This window comes from Nyctereutes procyonoides, unplaced genomic scaffold, assembly GCF_905146905.1.
Source record: "Nyctereutes procyonoides isolate TBG_1078 unplaced genomic scaffold, NYPRO_anot_genome, whole genome shotgun sequence".
Lineage (NCBI taxonomy): Eukaryota > Metazoa > Chordata > Mammalia > Carnivora > Canidae > Nyctereutes > Nyctereutes procyonoides.
Genome location: NW_026575046.1, coordinates 13,283,769 through 13,297,703, shown reverse-complemented (window position 1 = coordinate 13,297,703; position 13,935 = coordinate 13,283,769). Strand labels below are relative to the sequence as shown.

The 13,935-nt window shown below is 41.6% G+C and overlaps 1 protein-coding gene across 1 annotated transcript; it reads left to right on the top strand.

Annotated features, from left to right (window-relative positions):
- Nucleotides 1-13,031: 13,031 nt before the first annotated feature.
- LOC129509741 (60S ribosomal protein L21-like) lies at nucleotides 13,032-13,508 on the top strand. Its single transcript, XM_055325579.1, has one exon. It carries the CDS (start codon nucleotides 13,032-13,034, stop codon nucleotides 13,506-13,508), a length of 477 nt encoding a protein of 158 aa, XP_055181554.1.
- The last annotated feature ends 427 nt before the right edge of the window (nucleotides 13,509-13,935 follow it).

The following is a 13,935-nucleotide window of genomic DNA, read 5'->3' as shown; positions in this document are numbered from 1 at the left end:
TTTCACAATACACAAGATACACTTCAATGAGAAAGTTGAAAAGGTAAAAAGTACTTAATTTGTAAAAAAAAAAAAAAAAAAAAGAACATACTTAACAGCCACTGTTCCAGCATGGTTGCTTGCTAGCCTAGAGCTTGCATACCCAAAGGAAGTTTGGGGAGCTCCCTCATCAACACTATGGCCCGCTGACCAGAGTTCCCCTGAGGCCAACAGTGCCCTAGGGCATTGTGGGGGGCATTGTGGTTGTACTGAACTCAATACTGGGGTAACTAGAGGATCACTGGGCTTCCCAGGCCCTGAAAGCCATGAATGTGGCTCTCCCTGGAAACCTGGGGCTGGCTGAGAAGGGACAGGGTGCAGAGCTCTGGTTGTAGCCTTCTGCCACCCAACCTCTCCTCCTTCTTCTTCACAATAGAGTTACAACTCTCTTTGCTCAAATGCAAGAAACGGTCCAAAGGTCCTTCTCCAGTTTATGCACTCATTCAATAAACATGTGTTTAGCACCTACTATATGTTAGCACTATTCTAAGTGCTGGGAATGCAGGAATAAACAAGATTGATAGGGCTGCTGTAAACACATGAAACAACACATGAACTGCTGTAAACACATGAACAAATATTTTTCATATATGTGCTATGAAAAAAAAAAAACAGGATGATGCCATACAGACTGTTGGGTGAGGTTAATTTAGATATGATTCAGGATGAAATGCAACTACTTGGGCATGGACCTGAATGAAAAGGGACAGCATGACTAAAAATGTTGGTGCTGGAGGTTTCTTTCTTTCTTTCTTTCTTTCTTTCTTTCTTTCTTTCTTTCTTTCTTTTTTTTTTTTTAGATTGATTGATTGATTTGGGAGAGCGAGATGTTGCACATGTGCAAGCAGGAGGAGCCCAGGAGCTGGAGGGGCAAAGGTTAGAGAGAATCTCAAGCAGTCTCTGTGCTGAGCACAGAGCCAGATACGGGGCTCCATCTCACCACCTTGAGATCATGACCTGAGTCCAGATCAAAAGTCGGCCACTTAACCAACTTTGCCACCCAGGCTCCCCAGTACTGAGAGTTTCAAAGAAACCAAAGGCCCTAAGGCCCGGACAAGTGAAGATCAAAAAATTCACTTGATGTAGAAGCCCATCAGAGACCATGGGCTACAATAGATATGGCCCATATGACAGCTACCCAGGCTCAGTGCTAGGGATGCCCAAGTCCTAGGAAATGCTGGCTCTGCAGAGCTGCAGGGCCCCAGTTCTGACTTTTCTCCAGGATCCAAGACAGCACCTCTGCCTTTTCCTTACTCATGATTACTAATCAATGCCAAGGAATCCCACAGCTTCCCTCCAGAGGTGTCTGTGCCCAGAGAAATGGATCTGTGCTAGCCAAGCTGTTGTGTTTTGAGATATCGATGTACATGAAGTAGCACAAGGCTCTGTATAATTGTCAAATGACAGCTACTGCCACAAATACTATAAAATTCCACAGATAGCTGGGCCTCCAGATTGGAATAAACTGGAAACACTTTGAAGAGAAAGACAGTCTTAAGCTTGACCTGGGGGGATGAGAGAGAACATGTGGAGTGAGAAAAGAGGAACACTCTGCAAGGTGTAACCACAAAATGACTAATGCACATTGAGAAATTACGAGTATCAATCAATTGGAGTAGAGTCAGCACAGAGGAAGAGTAAGAAATTCTTCGGAAAAGTAGGATGAAGCCAAATGGGAAAAGGCCCTAAATGAAGTCCAAGGAGTTTGGATTATCCCTTATGAAAAAAACAGTGAAGTGTGGAAGATTTTTGAGCCAGGGCAGTTAAAATGATTGGGAATGTCTGGAATGATATGAACATAGGGCTGAAGAATGAAAAAAAAGAGCTAGAGGCTAGAAACACTGTCAAGGAGGTTTCTCTGATTCCTAAAATAAGAAGTGATACATTTCTAGAATATCAAAGTGACTGTCTATGGGCTCGGCCCCTGCTGAGCTCTCTGTGCACATGTCTGAGTCCAACAAGACCACCAGGAGTAATAAGGAGAAGAAAGAGCTGTTCTAAACTTAAACCCACTGGGTCCAAGTGACTTTGCTTTAAACCCATTTGCCTGCATTAAATACAGAGGAAACAGAGTAGACCTTCCTTCTTTATGATTATGGTACCACTGTGAAATTGTGCGGCCTCAAGGTGACTACCAAAAAATAAACTCCGAGGGCCTCAGTGTATAAGAGAGGACACGGTACCCAGAACAGAGCAGAGGCCACGACCCCAGCAGAGCAACACTTGGTAAAAAATAGTACTCAGCCCTGAGTCACCGGGCCCTGAGTCAACCTCACTCCCTATAAGTAGAACAGAGATGTGCATTCTCAGGGTCACCCTAGCAGGAAACATGGTTCAGAATCTCAAAACATGAAAAAGAACAGCAGGTAGAAGAATGGCAAAGGAGTTGGCAAAGTAGCTGCAGAATCCTAGAGAAGCTCAAAATCCTAGGCCTGAGATGCCATGGAAGGGTTGAGGGGGCAGGGAATGGTTGGGACTATATATGTGGAGCAAGGAGATCAGTGGTTCCCATCTACCCCATCACACAGAAGAAGGGAGCTGTATCTTCTCTGGAGAAGCTGGAGGGAGCATGTATGGCCTGTGTGAAGGGTTTGAGGAACAAGCTGAATCCAAAAGCTGCATCTAAGTCTGAACACTCCAGTGAAACATCTGTCTCCAGACCCTTTCCCTTCTAGGATTATTTGACTTTTAAAAGATTAAATGTAGACAAAAAATACAAGTTAATTCCTTAAAAATATATATTTTGTGGGGCGCCTGGGTGGTTCAGTAGGCTAAGCATCTGACTCTTGATTTTGCCTCAGATCATGATCTTGGGGTCGTGAGATCAAGGCCCATGACAGGCTATCCACTGACCCAGAGTCTGCTTAAGATTCTCTCTACCCTCTTAGGGTCTTCACTGAGTCTGAGAATTTAACTGACATAAGATAAAGAGGAGAAAAGCATACAAAAAAAATTTAATGCAAGTTTCGCCTGGCACTGCGGCCCACAGAAGGAAATGAACACTCAAAGTAGTCGCAAAATCTACAAGCCTTTATATTAGGTTGAAGTAGAGGCAATTGTGGAAAAGTAACTCAGTTATGTGGGGAGGCTAAAGAAAGATAAGAATTTGAACAGGGCCTATTTGTACAGAATCCTCTCAGTCTCAACATCCTGTCTTGATAAGAACGTTACTTTCCTTCTGGTTTGGGAAAGACATCTTCCATATGGGGGTTTTATCTTCAGCATTTAGTTAGAAAAGGGGGGATAGTCAGTGTCATTCTTGTACCTGATGGGTTTTGTTTTGTTTTTTTAAGTACATTTAGCTCAAAATAGTTTTGATATCAATTTCGAGGCATATTCTGGAATGGCATATTTGGTCTCCTTCAAAATCTTGCTTACTATTCTAGGTAAATCCAGCACCAATACATATAAATACAGCGTCCTCGGTGTCTCCATTCCCTCCCCCTTTAACAAAAGTTTTCATTCAGTTTCTGTGTCACTGAGCGAACTGGGCGATATGCCTGCAGCCGGTTTGGATTTCGATTCTCTGAGCTCTGGGAGGAGGAGAACTGTTAAGGAAGTATGAATTTTTAGAAGCAGGGAAATGTGAGGCTTTGCATGCAAATGTACTTGGCTGTTTTCTTGGGTTTTGAAACTTGGTGAAACTGTTAGCAAATCCTTGAAAATAAGTGACTTCCACTTTTTAAAAAAATATGCATATAATTCAAAACAGTAATAAAAATCAATGTTTACATGTAGGTGAAAGAGGAAGGAAGTTTTTTTTATTTACAGCAAAATAGGACTGTGGTTGTTTTCAAATAATAGGAGGGAGGTGAATTCATGTACCTTTATACAGAACGGGGTGGGAAATTGCTCCTTTAAAAAAAAAAGTTATTTCTTTATTGTAAGTAATCTCTACTCCCAATGTGGGGCTCAAACTCACAACCCCAAGATCAAGAGCCACAAGCTCCTTGGACTGAGCCAGCCAAGTGTCCTGGGAATTGTTCCTTTTATAGGAAAAGTCCCAGAGGGAATCTTTGGATTTTTGGATCTTTGGAATCTTTGGATGTGAACGGACCCCCTTCCTCACTCCAGGTCTTGCTCTGGAAGAAGTGGATGATACAAACTGAGCTGAATTTGGAGTATCTGTAGGTAGACAGAAAGGGAGGCACTTTGGGGAGCAGAGATGAAAAGAGAAAAGAAAGAGTGAGGGAACCAGTTTATTTGCCCTGGAAGACCAGAGCTTGAGGAGATGGGAGAAATTCCTAGAGCCCTGGAGGGGGTCGGGGTGGACTTTTCAGTGATTCCCTGCCATGCACTGCGCTGAGAACCCCCCTGTTACTCATTGCTTCCAAAACTTCAGAAGAAGATTTGTTCAGGCGGCAAGATATTATTTTGAAATGTTACCCAGAGTAGTGCCCATTCCCCACACTTCCCACTTTCTGACCCTTACCCTTTCCTGACTTCCCACTTGCCCAGCTACAGCATTCCATGAGGAGCAGGATGTTAAAGCAGAGTACTGGGCTGTGTTCTGGGCTTTTGACTTTTAAAGTCTTAGGATTCCATCCAAACCACAGTGAGATACCACTTTACACCAGTAAGAATGTCTAAAATGAACAAGACAGGAAACAACAAATGTTGGCAAGGATGTAGAGAAAAGGGACCCCTCTTGCACTGTTGGTGGAAAAGCAAGATGCTGCAGCCTCTCTGGAAAACAGTGTGGAGGCTCCTCAAGAAGTTAAAAATAAAAAAAATTTAAAAAAAAGAAGTTAAAAATAAAACTATCCTACGACCCAGCAATTGCACTACTGGGTTTTTATCCCAAAGATACAGATGTAGTGAAATGACCTGCCCCTCAAGGTTCACCGCAGCAATGTCTGCAATAACCAAACTGGAAGGAGCCACAATGTCCTTCAACAGATGAATGGATAAAGAAGATGTGATCTATATACACAATGGAATATTACTCAGCCATCAAAAAGGATGAATACCTACCATTTGCTTCGACGTAGATGGAGCTGGAGGGTAAGGGAAAGGAGGGGGAAAGGAGCAGGGAAAAATTAGAGAGGAAGACAAACCATGAGAAATTCCTAACTGTGGGAAACAAAGTGTTGCAGAAAGAGAGGAGGGTGGGGAGATGGGGTGACTGGGTGACGGGCACTAAGGAGGGCACTTGATGGCATGGCATGAGCACTGGGTGTTATACTATATGTTGGCAAATTGAATTTAAATAAAATATTAAAAAATAAAAAAGGGGAAAAAATTTTTAAAAGAAATCTTAGGATTCCAGGCATAAATTATAGATTTAAAACAATATGTAATTAGTCAAATCCTGTTCTTTCTGTCCCTACTCCAACCCCCTGGAGATGTTCTCCAAATTATGGAAAGGGAGAGCCAGAGAGAAATGAGATAAAAGTTATCTTTGGTGTCTTTGAGAAGTACTCCTATGCCCTGTTTCTAGACCAGCCCTGGGGGAAGATCCCCAGAGAATTTGAGGATCTGAGAGCAAAGCAAACCAGGGACTTGCTAGTCAGGTGGGAAAGCTCCCAGAAGTCCTCTGTACCCCCACATGGTGTAGGGACGTCTGTCTGCCAAGAAGGGCAGGCCTATGCCAGCCTCACTCATTTCCCGGGCCCACCAAGGTGCCACAGGACTCAGCAGAATGTTTTCCTCACTTGCCAAGAGTTGCCCAGATGTGGAGCTGACAACCAGGAGATCTGTGGAGGCCTTGCGGTCAGGGCAAGGAGATCCCACCAGCCGTGATCGGAATAGACTGCACAGAACAAAGGACATCTCAACAAACACCAGTGTGAAGAAGCAAGAAAGACAAGAACCAGACATGACCATTCTTAACTGAAGACCTTGCATGGGCAGATGGGGGAAATAGGCTGGATCCCACCACCACCACTCATGATGCTCTGGCAGCATAAGCCCACCCCACCCCTGCACAGAATTTAGAAGGGGAGACAGTAGGAAGGGAAGAAATCGGGGGTTTAACCTGAAATTGGCCAGGATGAAGTTTCTGCCACTAGATGGAATGAATAGTGACTGAAACGCAATCATAGAAAACCTCCCTGGTCAAGAGGATCTAGGCTAAGATAGGGAACCAGACCACAGCACAGAATGATTAGACCTCCAGAAGATTTTTAGACAACTTAGCAAGACTACTGGAGATCCTGCAGCAAGTGAAGTGACAACCATTCCATCTGAATATTAAAGTATTGGGGTCTTCGGACATCTAGAGGTCTCAGGAACACCTAGGAGAGGGCATCTGGATCATGCATGCAGATGAGGAAAGAAGTGCAAGTGAGCCCGGGGCACCCTTTGGTGCAAGGATGCTAGACAAGTGGGAAGGGAGAGGAGGGTACAACATGACAGGGTGGTGCACCCTCTCCCTAAGAGGAGACACTGGAAATATCTATCTTCACCGGCTACAAGCTACATCCCTCAGAGGAAGAACAGTGAGAAAAAACTTCACAGGCTTTGAGGAAGGTTGAAAAAGTAGTTTTCTTTCTCCTTTTCCTATCCTGCTAAGAGTCTGGGAACTTAGATCTAGAGACAGGGAGGGAAGGAACTAGTGAGAATATTCACCCAATGGGGGCAACTGGGTGACTCAGTGGTTGAGCATCTGTCTCTGATTCAAATCCTGATCCCAGGGTCCCAGGATTGAGTCCTGCATCAGGCTCCCCATGGGGAGCCTGCTTCTCCTTCTGCCTATGTCTCTGCCTCTCTCTGTGTGTCTCTCATGAATAAATAAATATTTTTAAAAAAAAAAAAGAATATTCACCCAATGTCATGCAGGCCTGGCTTCAGGGAGACCTAACACCAGATCAAAAAAAAAAAAAAAAAAAAAAGCCAACAGCAATCAAAAGCAAAGAGTAAAATTCCTCCTCTGTGGACAGCTAGAGACCAAAATGGACAAACTGATAGGAATGTGGGGTGAGAGGGAGGGTTGTGTTTGCTCCTGAATGTGTGGGGCTATGCCCTTCTCACACGAATTTTCTTCTACCAAACAGGGTACTACAGGCTTTTTTTTCCCCCCTATTTATCTGCTGAAATTAACTTTCATAGTAGAACATTAAGAAGTTAATAATTTATAGTTCCCAAAGTTTAATACTTCTCACTCAAGTAATTATAAATAAATATGAATTATATGTAAGGTCATATGCAAAGAGTAACAGGAATATATTTAAGGAGGCTATTTAAATACAAACTGCTAAGCATTTTTCCCCCTAGGGTGACTTTTCCGAACTTGGTAGTAGAGCTATTCTTAGATCAAACTTTCATTAGAAATGCTACATCACCTTTTATAGAAGAATGCATTTTATAATGACAAAAATATACATACCATTTTTACTGGGTGAATAGCATAACTCCTCTTACTACCTATACCTGACATATTGAATACCCTATAAAATGGTGTAGTTTCTAGTAAATATGCCATAACTTACATCCAAATGAATATTTTCCCCTTCAGAAGTCTTCTTAGAAGCTATGTGATTATCACAATGACTCTGACATTGGTCAGAGTTAACTTTCAGAACTTTTGAGAATAGCTGTCAAAGCTTAAAGCATGGTCTTTTATTTGTCCCTGGTAACGGGAAATATTTAGCATTTGAGGTCAATTTTTATTTGTAAAGAGCAAAAGAAGTCTCAGATCCATGATTATATGAGTCATTAAAACATTCATAATAAAATGATATCCTTATATGGATGACTAACTGGCCCTGGTGGCAACTCCCACCCCTCAAAAAAAGAAGAAGAATTCCAGCATAAATGTGGTATCACTGAACAAGTATATAACCTCCCAAGGAGACTACCATGGAGGACTGTTCATTTAGGTGTTGTATGGCTTAGTCAAACTTTTTTGGAGGGCTCCATACTTAACATGCATCCTATGTTGCCTTTGATAATCAATGAAACCAATATGAGGGATGCCTGGGTGGCTCAGCGGTTGAGCATCTGCCTTTGGTTGAGGGCGTGATCCTAGAGTCCAGGGATCAAGCTCCACATCGGGCTTCCTGCATGGAGCCTGCTTCTCCTTCTGCCTGTGTCTCTGCCTCTCTATTTCTCTGTATCTCTCATGAATAAATAAATAAAATCTTAAAAAAAAAAAAAGGAATAGAGAAAAAAAGAAAGAAACCAATAAGAAAATCCAATCCAAAAAAAAAAAAGAAAGAAAGAAAATCCAATCCAAGCATTTTCCTCTTTCATTTTCCTCTTTACCTAGGGCCCAACCCTAGGGCCCAGTTTACCTCGCTGATTGGCCATCACACCCTAGGAAGACTATCTGTATGCACAGCATGAGCCATATCGGCCAACAGGGTAGCATAGTGACTGAAATGACAATCAAATACTGTCAGAGTCTCTGCTGAAACAAGAACTCCATCTGCCACAGCCCTGTTAAGCCACCTAACCAGAGACCGAAGGGCTGAGTGATGCCTGCATTGAGCAACCCAACTAATCTAGTGAATACCTCTGAATAATGGAGTTCAGGGTGGCTATGTAGGATATTGGATCTGGACCATCACAGAAACCTATAGATCAGGGTCCACATGGCAATGCTACTTTATCTCATTTAGAATTGTGGTCTTTTTACATCACTCTATCTTTAGTAAATACATGTTGTTCAAAAGCAGTCAACTTCTTCCTTTCAGTTTCAAACATTTAACTATGATTGAGGAATAAAGATAGATATATAGATTCTGGTATCTCTCTCTGTTTGTTAAAAGTTCTACTTTTTTTTTAATTTTTATTTATTTATGATAGTCACAGAGAGAGAGAGAGAGAGAGAGAGAGAGAGAGGGGGCGCAGAGACATAGCAGAGGGAGAAGCAGGCTCCATGCACCGGGAGCCCGATGTGGGATTCGATCCCGGGTCTCCAGGATCGCGCCCTGGGCCAAAGGCAGGGGCCAAACCGCTGCGCCACCCAGGGATCCCAAAAGTTCTACTTTTTAATAACACCTTAGGTGGACATATGCGCTTCAGTGACTTCTGCTAGGTTGTTAGGCCTAGACTGCAAGCTTAAATAGTTTGGAAAGCTAAAATAAATTAAATTAGATATTAATTAAATTAAATATTTGGAGTTACATAGAAGCACATCTAACTATGTCAGACTGGAACATAGAAAAAAATAAGAAGGGGTTGGCTCAGTCAGTGGAGCGTGCAACTTGTGATCTCAGGGTTGTGGGTTCCAGCCCGATGCTGAGTGTAAAGATTACTTAAAAATAAAACCTTAAAAAAAAAAAAAGCCAAATAAGGAAAACAGGAACCTACACACAGAGAGACATAGCAAGGTGAAGAAATCAGTGACATCATCTTTTTATTTTTAATGGAAAACATGAATGAACAATTTTAAATGATTTAAAATTTAAATGACTTAAAAGTCATTGTAAATGATTCCTCTCCAGATATTTTTTCTATTTATTCTCTAAAAGAACTTCAATTCTTTTGAGAATATCATTGGCAATTTCAACAACTCTGCTGTTTTACTTCTCTGCTTTTTCTTGTTCTTCGCCATTGCTCAAGATTTACCTTTAAAGAAACTTCTGGAGATCCCTTACCACATTAGATTCTGCAAAAAGTATATTCTCAGATTACTAATGTCTCTTCCCGGAAAATCTAGATCTTTTTTTAAGATGAGATGTCTTCTATGAAACTGAATGGTTCTTCTCCAGTATAGTTTTGTTATAAAACTTGCCTATTTTTTTTATTTTTTTTAAACTTGCCTATTTTAAACACACTACACAAATTTACATCTATTTAGGTTATTTATGCAATTTTTATTAATTCTTTGCTATTCAGACCCAAAACTGGTTTACTGGTTTATTCCTAGTACCTGTGGATGTACAATGTTCATTTGGAAATAGAGTCTTTGCACATGTGATCCAATTAAGATGAGATCATACTAAATTACAGCAGGCTGTAAATCCAAGAACTGGTGTCTTTATAAGAGAAAAGAGACAGAGATTTGGATACAGAGAAATGGAGAAGAAAGCCATGTGATGACCTCGGCAGAAACTGGAATGAAGTGTCTACAAGACAATGGCCAAGAGATTGCTGGAAGGCACAGAAGCTAGGAAAAGGCAAGGAAGTATTATTCTTCCCTGAAGCCATCACAGGTAGCATGACTCCGCTGACACCTTGATCTTGGACTTCTAGCTCCAAAACTGTGAGAGAATACATTTCTGTTGTTTCAAGCCAGCCAGTTTGTAATAATTTGTTAAGGCGACCCTGGGACACCAGCATCACACAGCTGGTGAGTAAAGGGACCAGAGTTTGATCTCAACTGCCTGCATCCCAAATATCAAGCACAACCCATAGTCCATGCTCTCAAGGGTGGTATTTGTTGTTACTTGATTCCCAAACCTACTCAGGGTTGCTCCAGACTTCATAAGCTAAGTAGAAGTGTTAAGCCTGCAGAATTCAAGGTAAGAGTTACAGGTGCCCAAACTCCGTGTTATTGTCACTCAGAATTGACACATGGGTGGCTGTATAGGGTGACAGAAAGAATGCTGAACAGCCAAGTGCAGAGACCAGTCGTGATATCCACCAGAATAGGGCTAGGGCAAGTCATTTCACCTTTCTGCCTCTCAGTTTCCTGCTCTGTCAGCAGTCGAACTAAGTATTCCATGTGATTCCAGACAACTGTGTAACCAGCTGGCAGGACCCACTGACCCACCATGGGCTGTTTTTATTTTCACTTTTGTTCCTCCATTTGGTCTGCAAGTTTTATTTTGATTATTCATTTTTTAAAATGTTTTATCACCAGATTGGTCACATTCACATTTAAAGATTCCTTTCTTGTATCTCTCTGTTCATTCCTAGGCATCAGAAATTAAAATAATGGAACTATTTTGATTTCCATATAGTGGCACAGTATTTCTTGCTCCTTCCGAGGTGACAGCAGCTCACACTTTTAAGGAAGGACCCAAGCCGGAACAATGCGCTGGTAGCCACAGCAGGTGCAACAGCAGAACTGTTTCGAAATCAGAGCAATGAACCGTCTCCAAAATAAATATAGTTCAGTGATTAACTATTGAAACCATCCACCATGCAGAGTAATGTAAATACCCAAGTGGGTTGTTTTCCAGGATGACCTTTCTTTAAGAATGTAAAGTAGGCAAAAATGCATCTGCTTCTACAGCTGTGACTGAACAGAATCAAGCCAACTCCCCCAGTGACACATCCTGTCCAATCTGACAGGTGTGGAAAGTAGACATTCTTAGCTGTGAAAGACTATTTCATTTTGACTTGCCCTGCTTTGTGTGTGCCCAAAATAGTGCTATTTGTAGAGTGCTCTAAAATAAAAAATTAAATACAACTGAGGAACTTTCTAGGCACCCTCCTAAACACTGGTTCTGTTTGTTCTCTTGAGGATCCAAGAGCGGAGGAGTATGAAGAAGGTCACTGCATTCGAGAAGGATTCCACTCTCTCCCATGATTCTCTCCCAGACCTGGAGGTAGAGATCCCCACAGCCGCACAGCATCGCAATGACTTCCTTATGTCTTCCTAAATACACAGCCAGGATTGTTACCCATGTTATTATTGTTGTTGTTATCTTTGTCTTTTTTATTATTCTGGTGTAGGAGAATCTGATTTCCTGAGCTTCAATGTGAGATGTCCATGATTATATACACTTAACACACACATGCGCACACACATGAAATTGGGCTCTCAATTGATGAATAAACAAGTAATGTTTATTTAACTCTAAAGGAGTTAAAATTAATAAATACTGAGTGAGTCCTATAACCAAGTACTCTAAGCAAGGTACTCTCAACAAAGTTTATTCTTTCAAAAAATAATTGATTCCAATTATGAAATAAATAAAGTCACAGAGATAAAAGGTACAGGGGATTCAGTCAATGGTATTGTAATAGCCTTGGATGGTGACAGATGGTAGCTACACTCGGGTTGAGCATAGCGTAACATCTAGTTATCGAATCATGTTGTTTTACACCTGAATCCAGTGTAACATTGTGTGTCCACTATACCTCAATTAAAAGTAAGTTAATAAATAATAATATTAAGGAAAAGAGATTATTGAATCCAGGACTAGAGTAGCAGTTAGAAGATAATTAAAGTGACTGCTAATTGGATATGAGGTTTCATTTTGGGATGGTGAACATGTTCTGGAATTGGTGGTGATTGTTGCACAACTTTATGAATATACTAAAAACCACTGAATTATACACTTTAAAGAGGTGAATTTTATGGTATGTGAATTGTATCTCAATTTCTTTAAAGATAGTTAAAGAGTAGCTAGTATGTGCCAAAGAGCCTGAGCTAAGCACTAGCCTTTTGAGCCACCTACTATGTGTCAGACCCTTTACTAGGTCCTTTGCATTCATCCTCTTATTTAATCTGTATAACCTCCCTAGAGGGAGGGAGTATTGGTACCCCATTTTACAGCTGAGGAAATGGATTTAGAGTCTCTTGCTTAAAATCACACATGTAAAATTAAGCAGAATCATGTGAAACTGCCATTTTGTAGGCTATTTTTGTGTTCAAACATCATCAGTTTCTTACAGCTCAATCTAATGAGTAGCTATATCTGTCCAAGTTCCTAACGGTGCACGTGGGAAAACCACTTTGGGGAGACAAGGCAATAAAGAACTATGAGACAGCCAGAGCCTAGCTCCCTGAATGACAGTGCACACCAGAAAGGGCTTCATGTGAACAATAAGCTTCTATTGCATGGAGCCACAGAAAACTTGAGTTTTGTCTGCTATCCCACTGGTACCACTTATCCTAACAAATATGCCAGGGCTATGGAACTCCAGAGACTATGTTCCTACCCGCTGGTAATTTGCCTCTTTCAAGAAGTTTAGAGTCTGGTCACAGATACATGTACAACAGACTAGAATATACTAGAATCAAAGATAAAAATGGCTAAGTTCCATAAAGTGAAAGAAATGATAAATCATAGGGTTAATGTAATAGAGGACACAAAAAAAAACAGTGGGTTAGCCTTTTAGCCAGATCCTCCATCTTCCAGTAACACACCAAGATGACCAACGAGAAGAAAAGAGGAAGGGCTCCGGCTATATGTTCTCTAGGCCTTTTGGAAGATAGATTTGTTCTTTCAGCCGCATCCATGCAAGTGTACAAAACAGGTGATACGGTGGCCATCAAGGGAGTGAACACTGTTCAAAATGAAATGCCCCACAAACGTTACCATGGCAAAACTGGAAAAGTCTACAATGGTACCCAGCATGCTGTTGGCATTGCTGTAAACAAACAAGTTAAGGGCAGGAGGCTTGCCAAGAGAATCGATGTGCGTAGTGAGCATATTAAGCACTCTAAGAGCAGAGATAGATTGCTGAAGCCTCTGAAGGAAAAGGACCAGAAAAAAAGGAAGCCAAAGAGAAGTTACTTGGGTTCAACTGAAGTGCCTGGTGGCTCCATCCAAGAAGCACACTTTGTGAGAACCAACAGAAAGGAGCTTAAGCTGCTGAAACCCACTCCCTACAAATTCATGGCATGATAAAGTGTATAAAAAAAAAAAAAAAGAGGGAAGTCTGGGTGGCTCAGCCGTTGAGCATCTGCCTTTGGCTCAGGTGGTGATCCTGGGGTCCTGGGATCCGGTCCCCGCATTGGGCTCCCTGCGTGGTGCCTGCTTCTCCCTCTGCCTGTGTCTCTGCCTCTCTCTGTGTGTCTCTCATGAATAAATAAATAAAACCTTAAAAAAAAAAAAAGACCTCTAAACTGTAAAATGTTTCTCCTAAGAGAAGTGTGATAGCCCCTCCCCCAAAGAAATATTTAAAGCAAAAACAAAGAGAAAACAGAGGCTTCCCGAAACAAAGGGCTTATTCTTCCTACAAAGTAACAAGCCTGGAAGTGTGAGAATCAGGCTGGAATGCTGTCTCCATGATTCCACCTGGGACCCCACATATGTCTACCTTTCCACTCCG

Bases quoted from the DNA above. Each gene is read 5' to 3' on its own strand.
- LOC129509741 (XM_055325579.1), top strand. From the start codon at position 13,032: ATGACCAACGAGAAGAAAAGAGGAAGGGCTCCGGCTATATGTTCTCTA.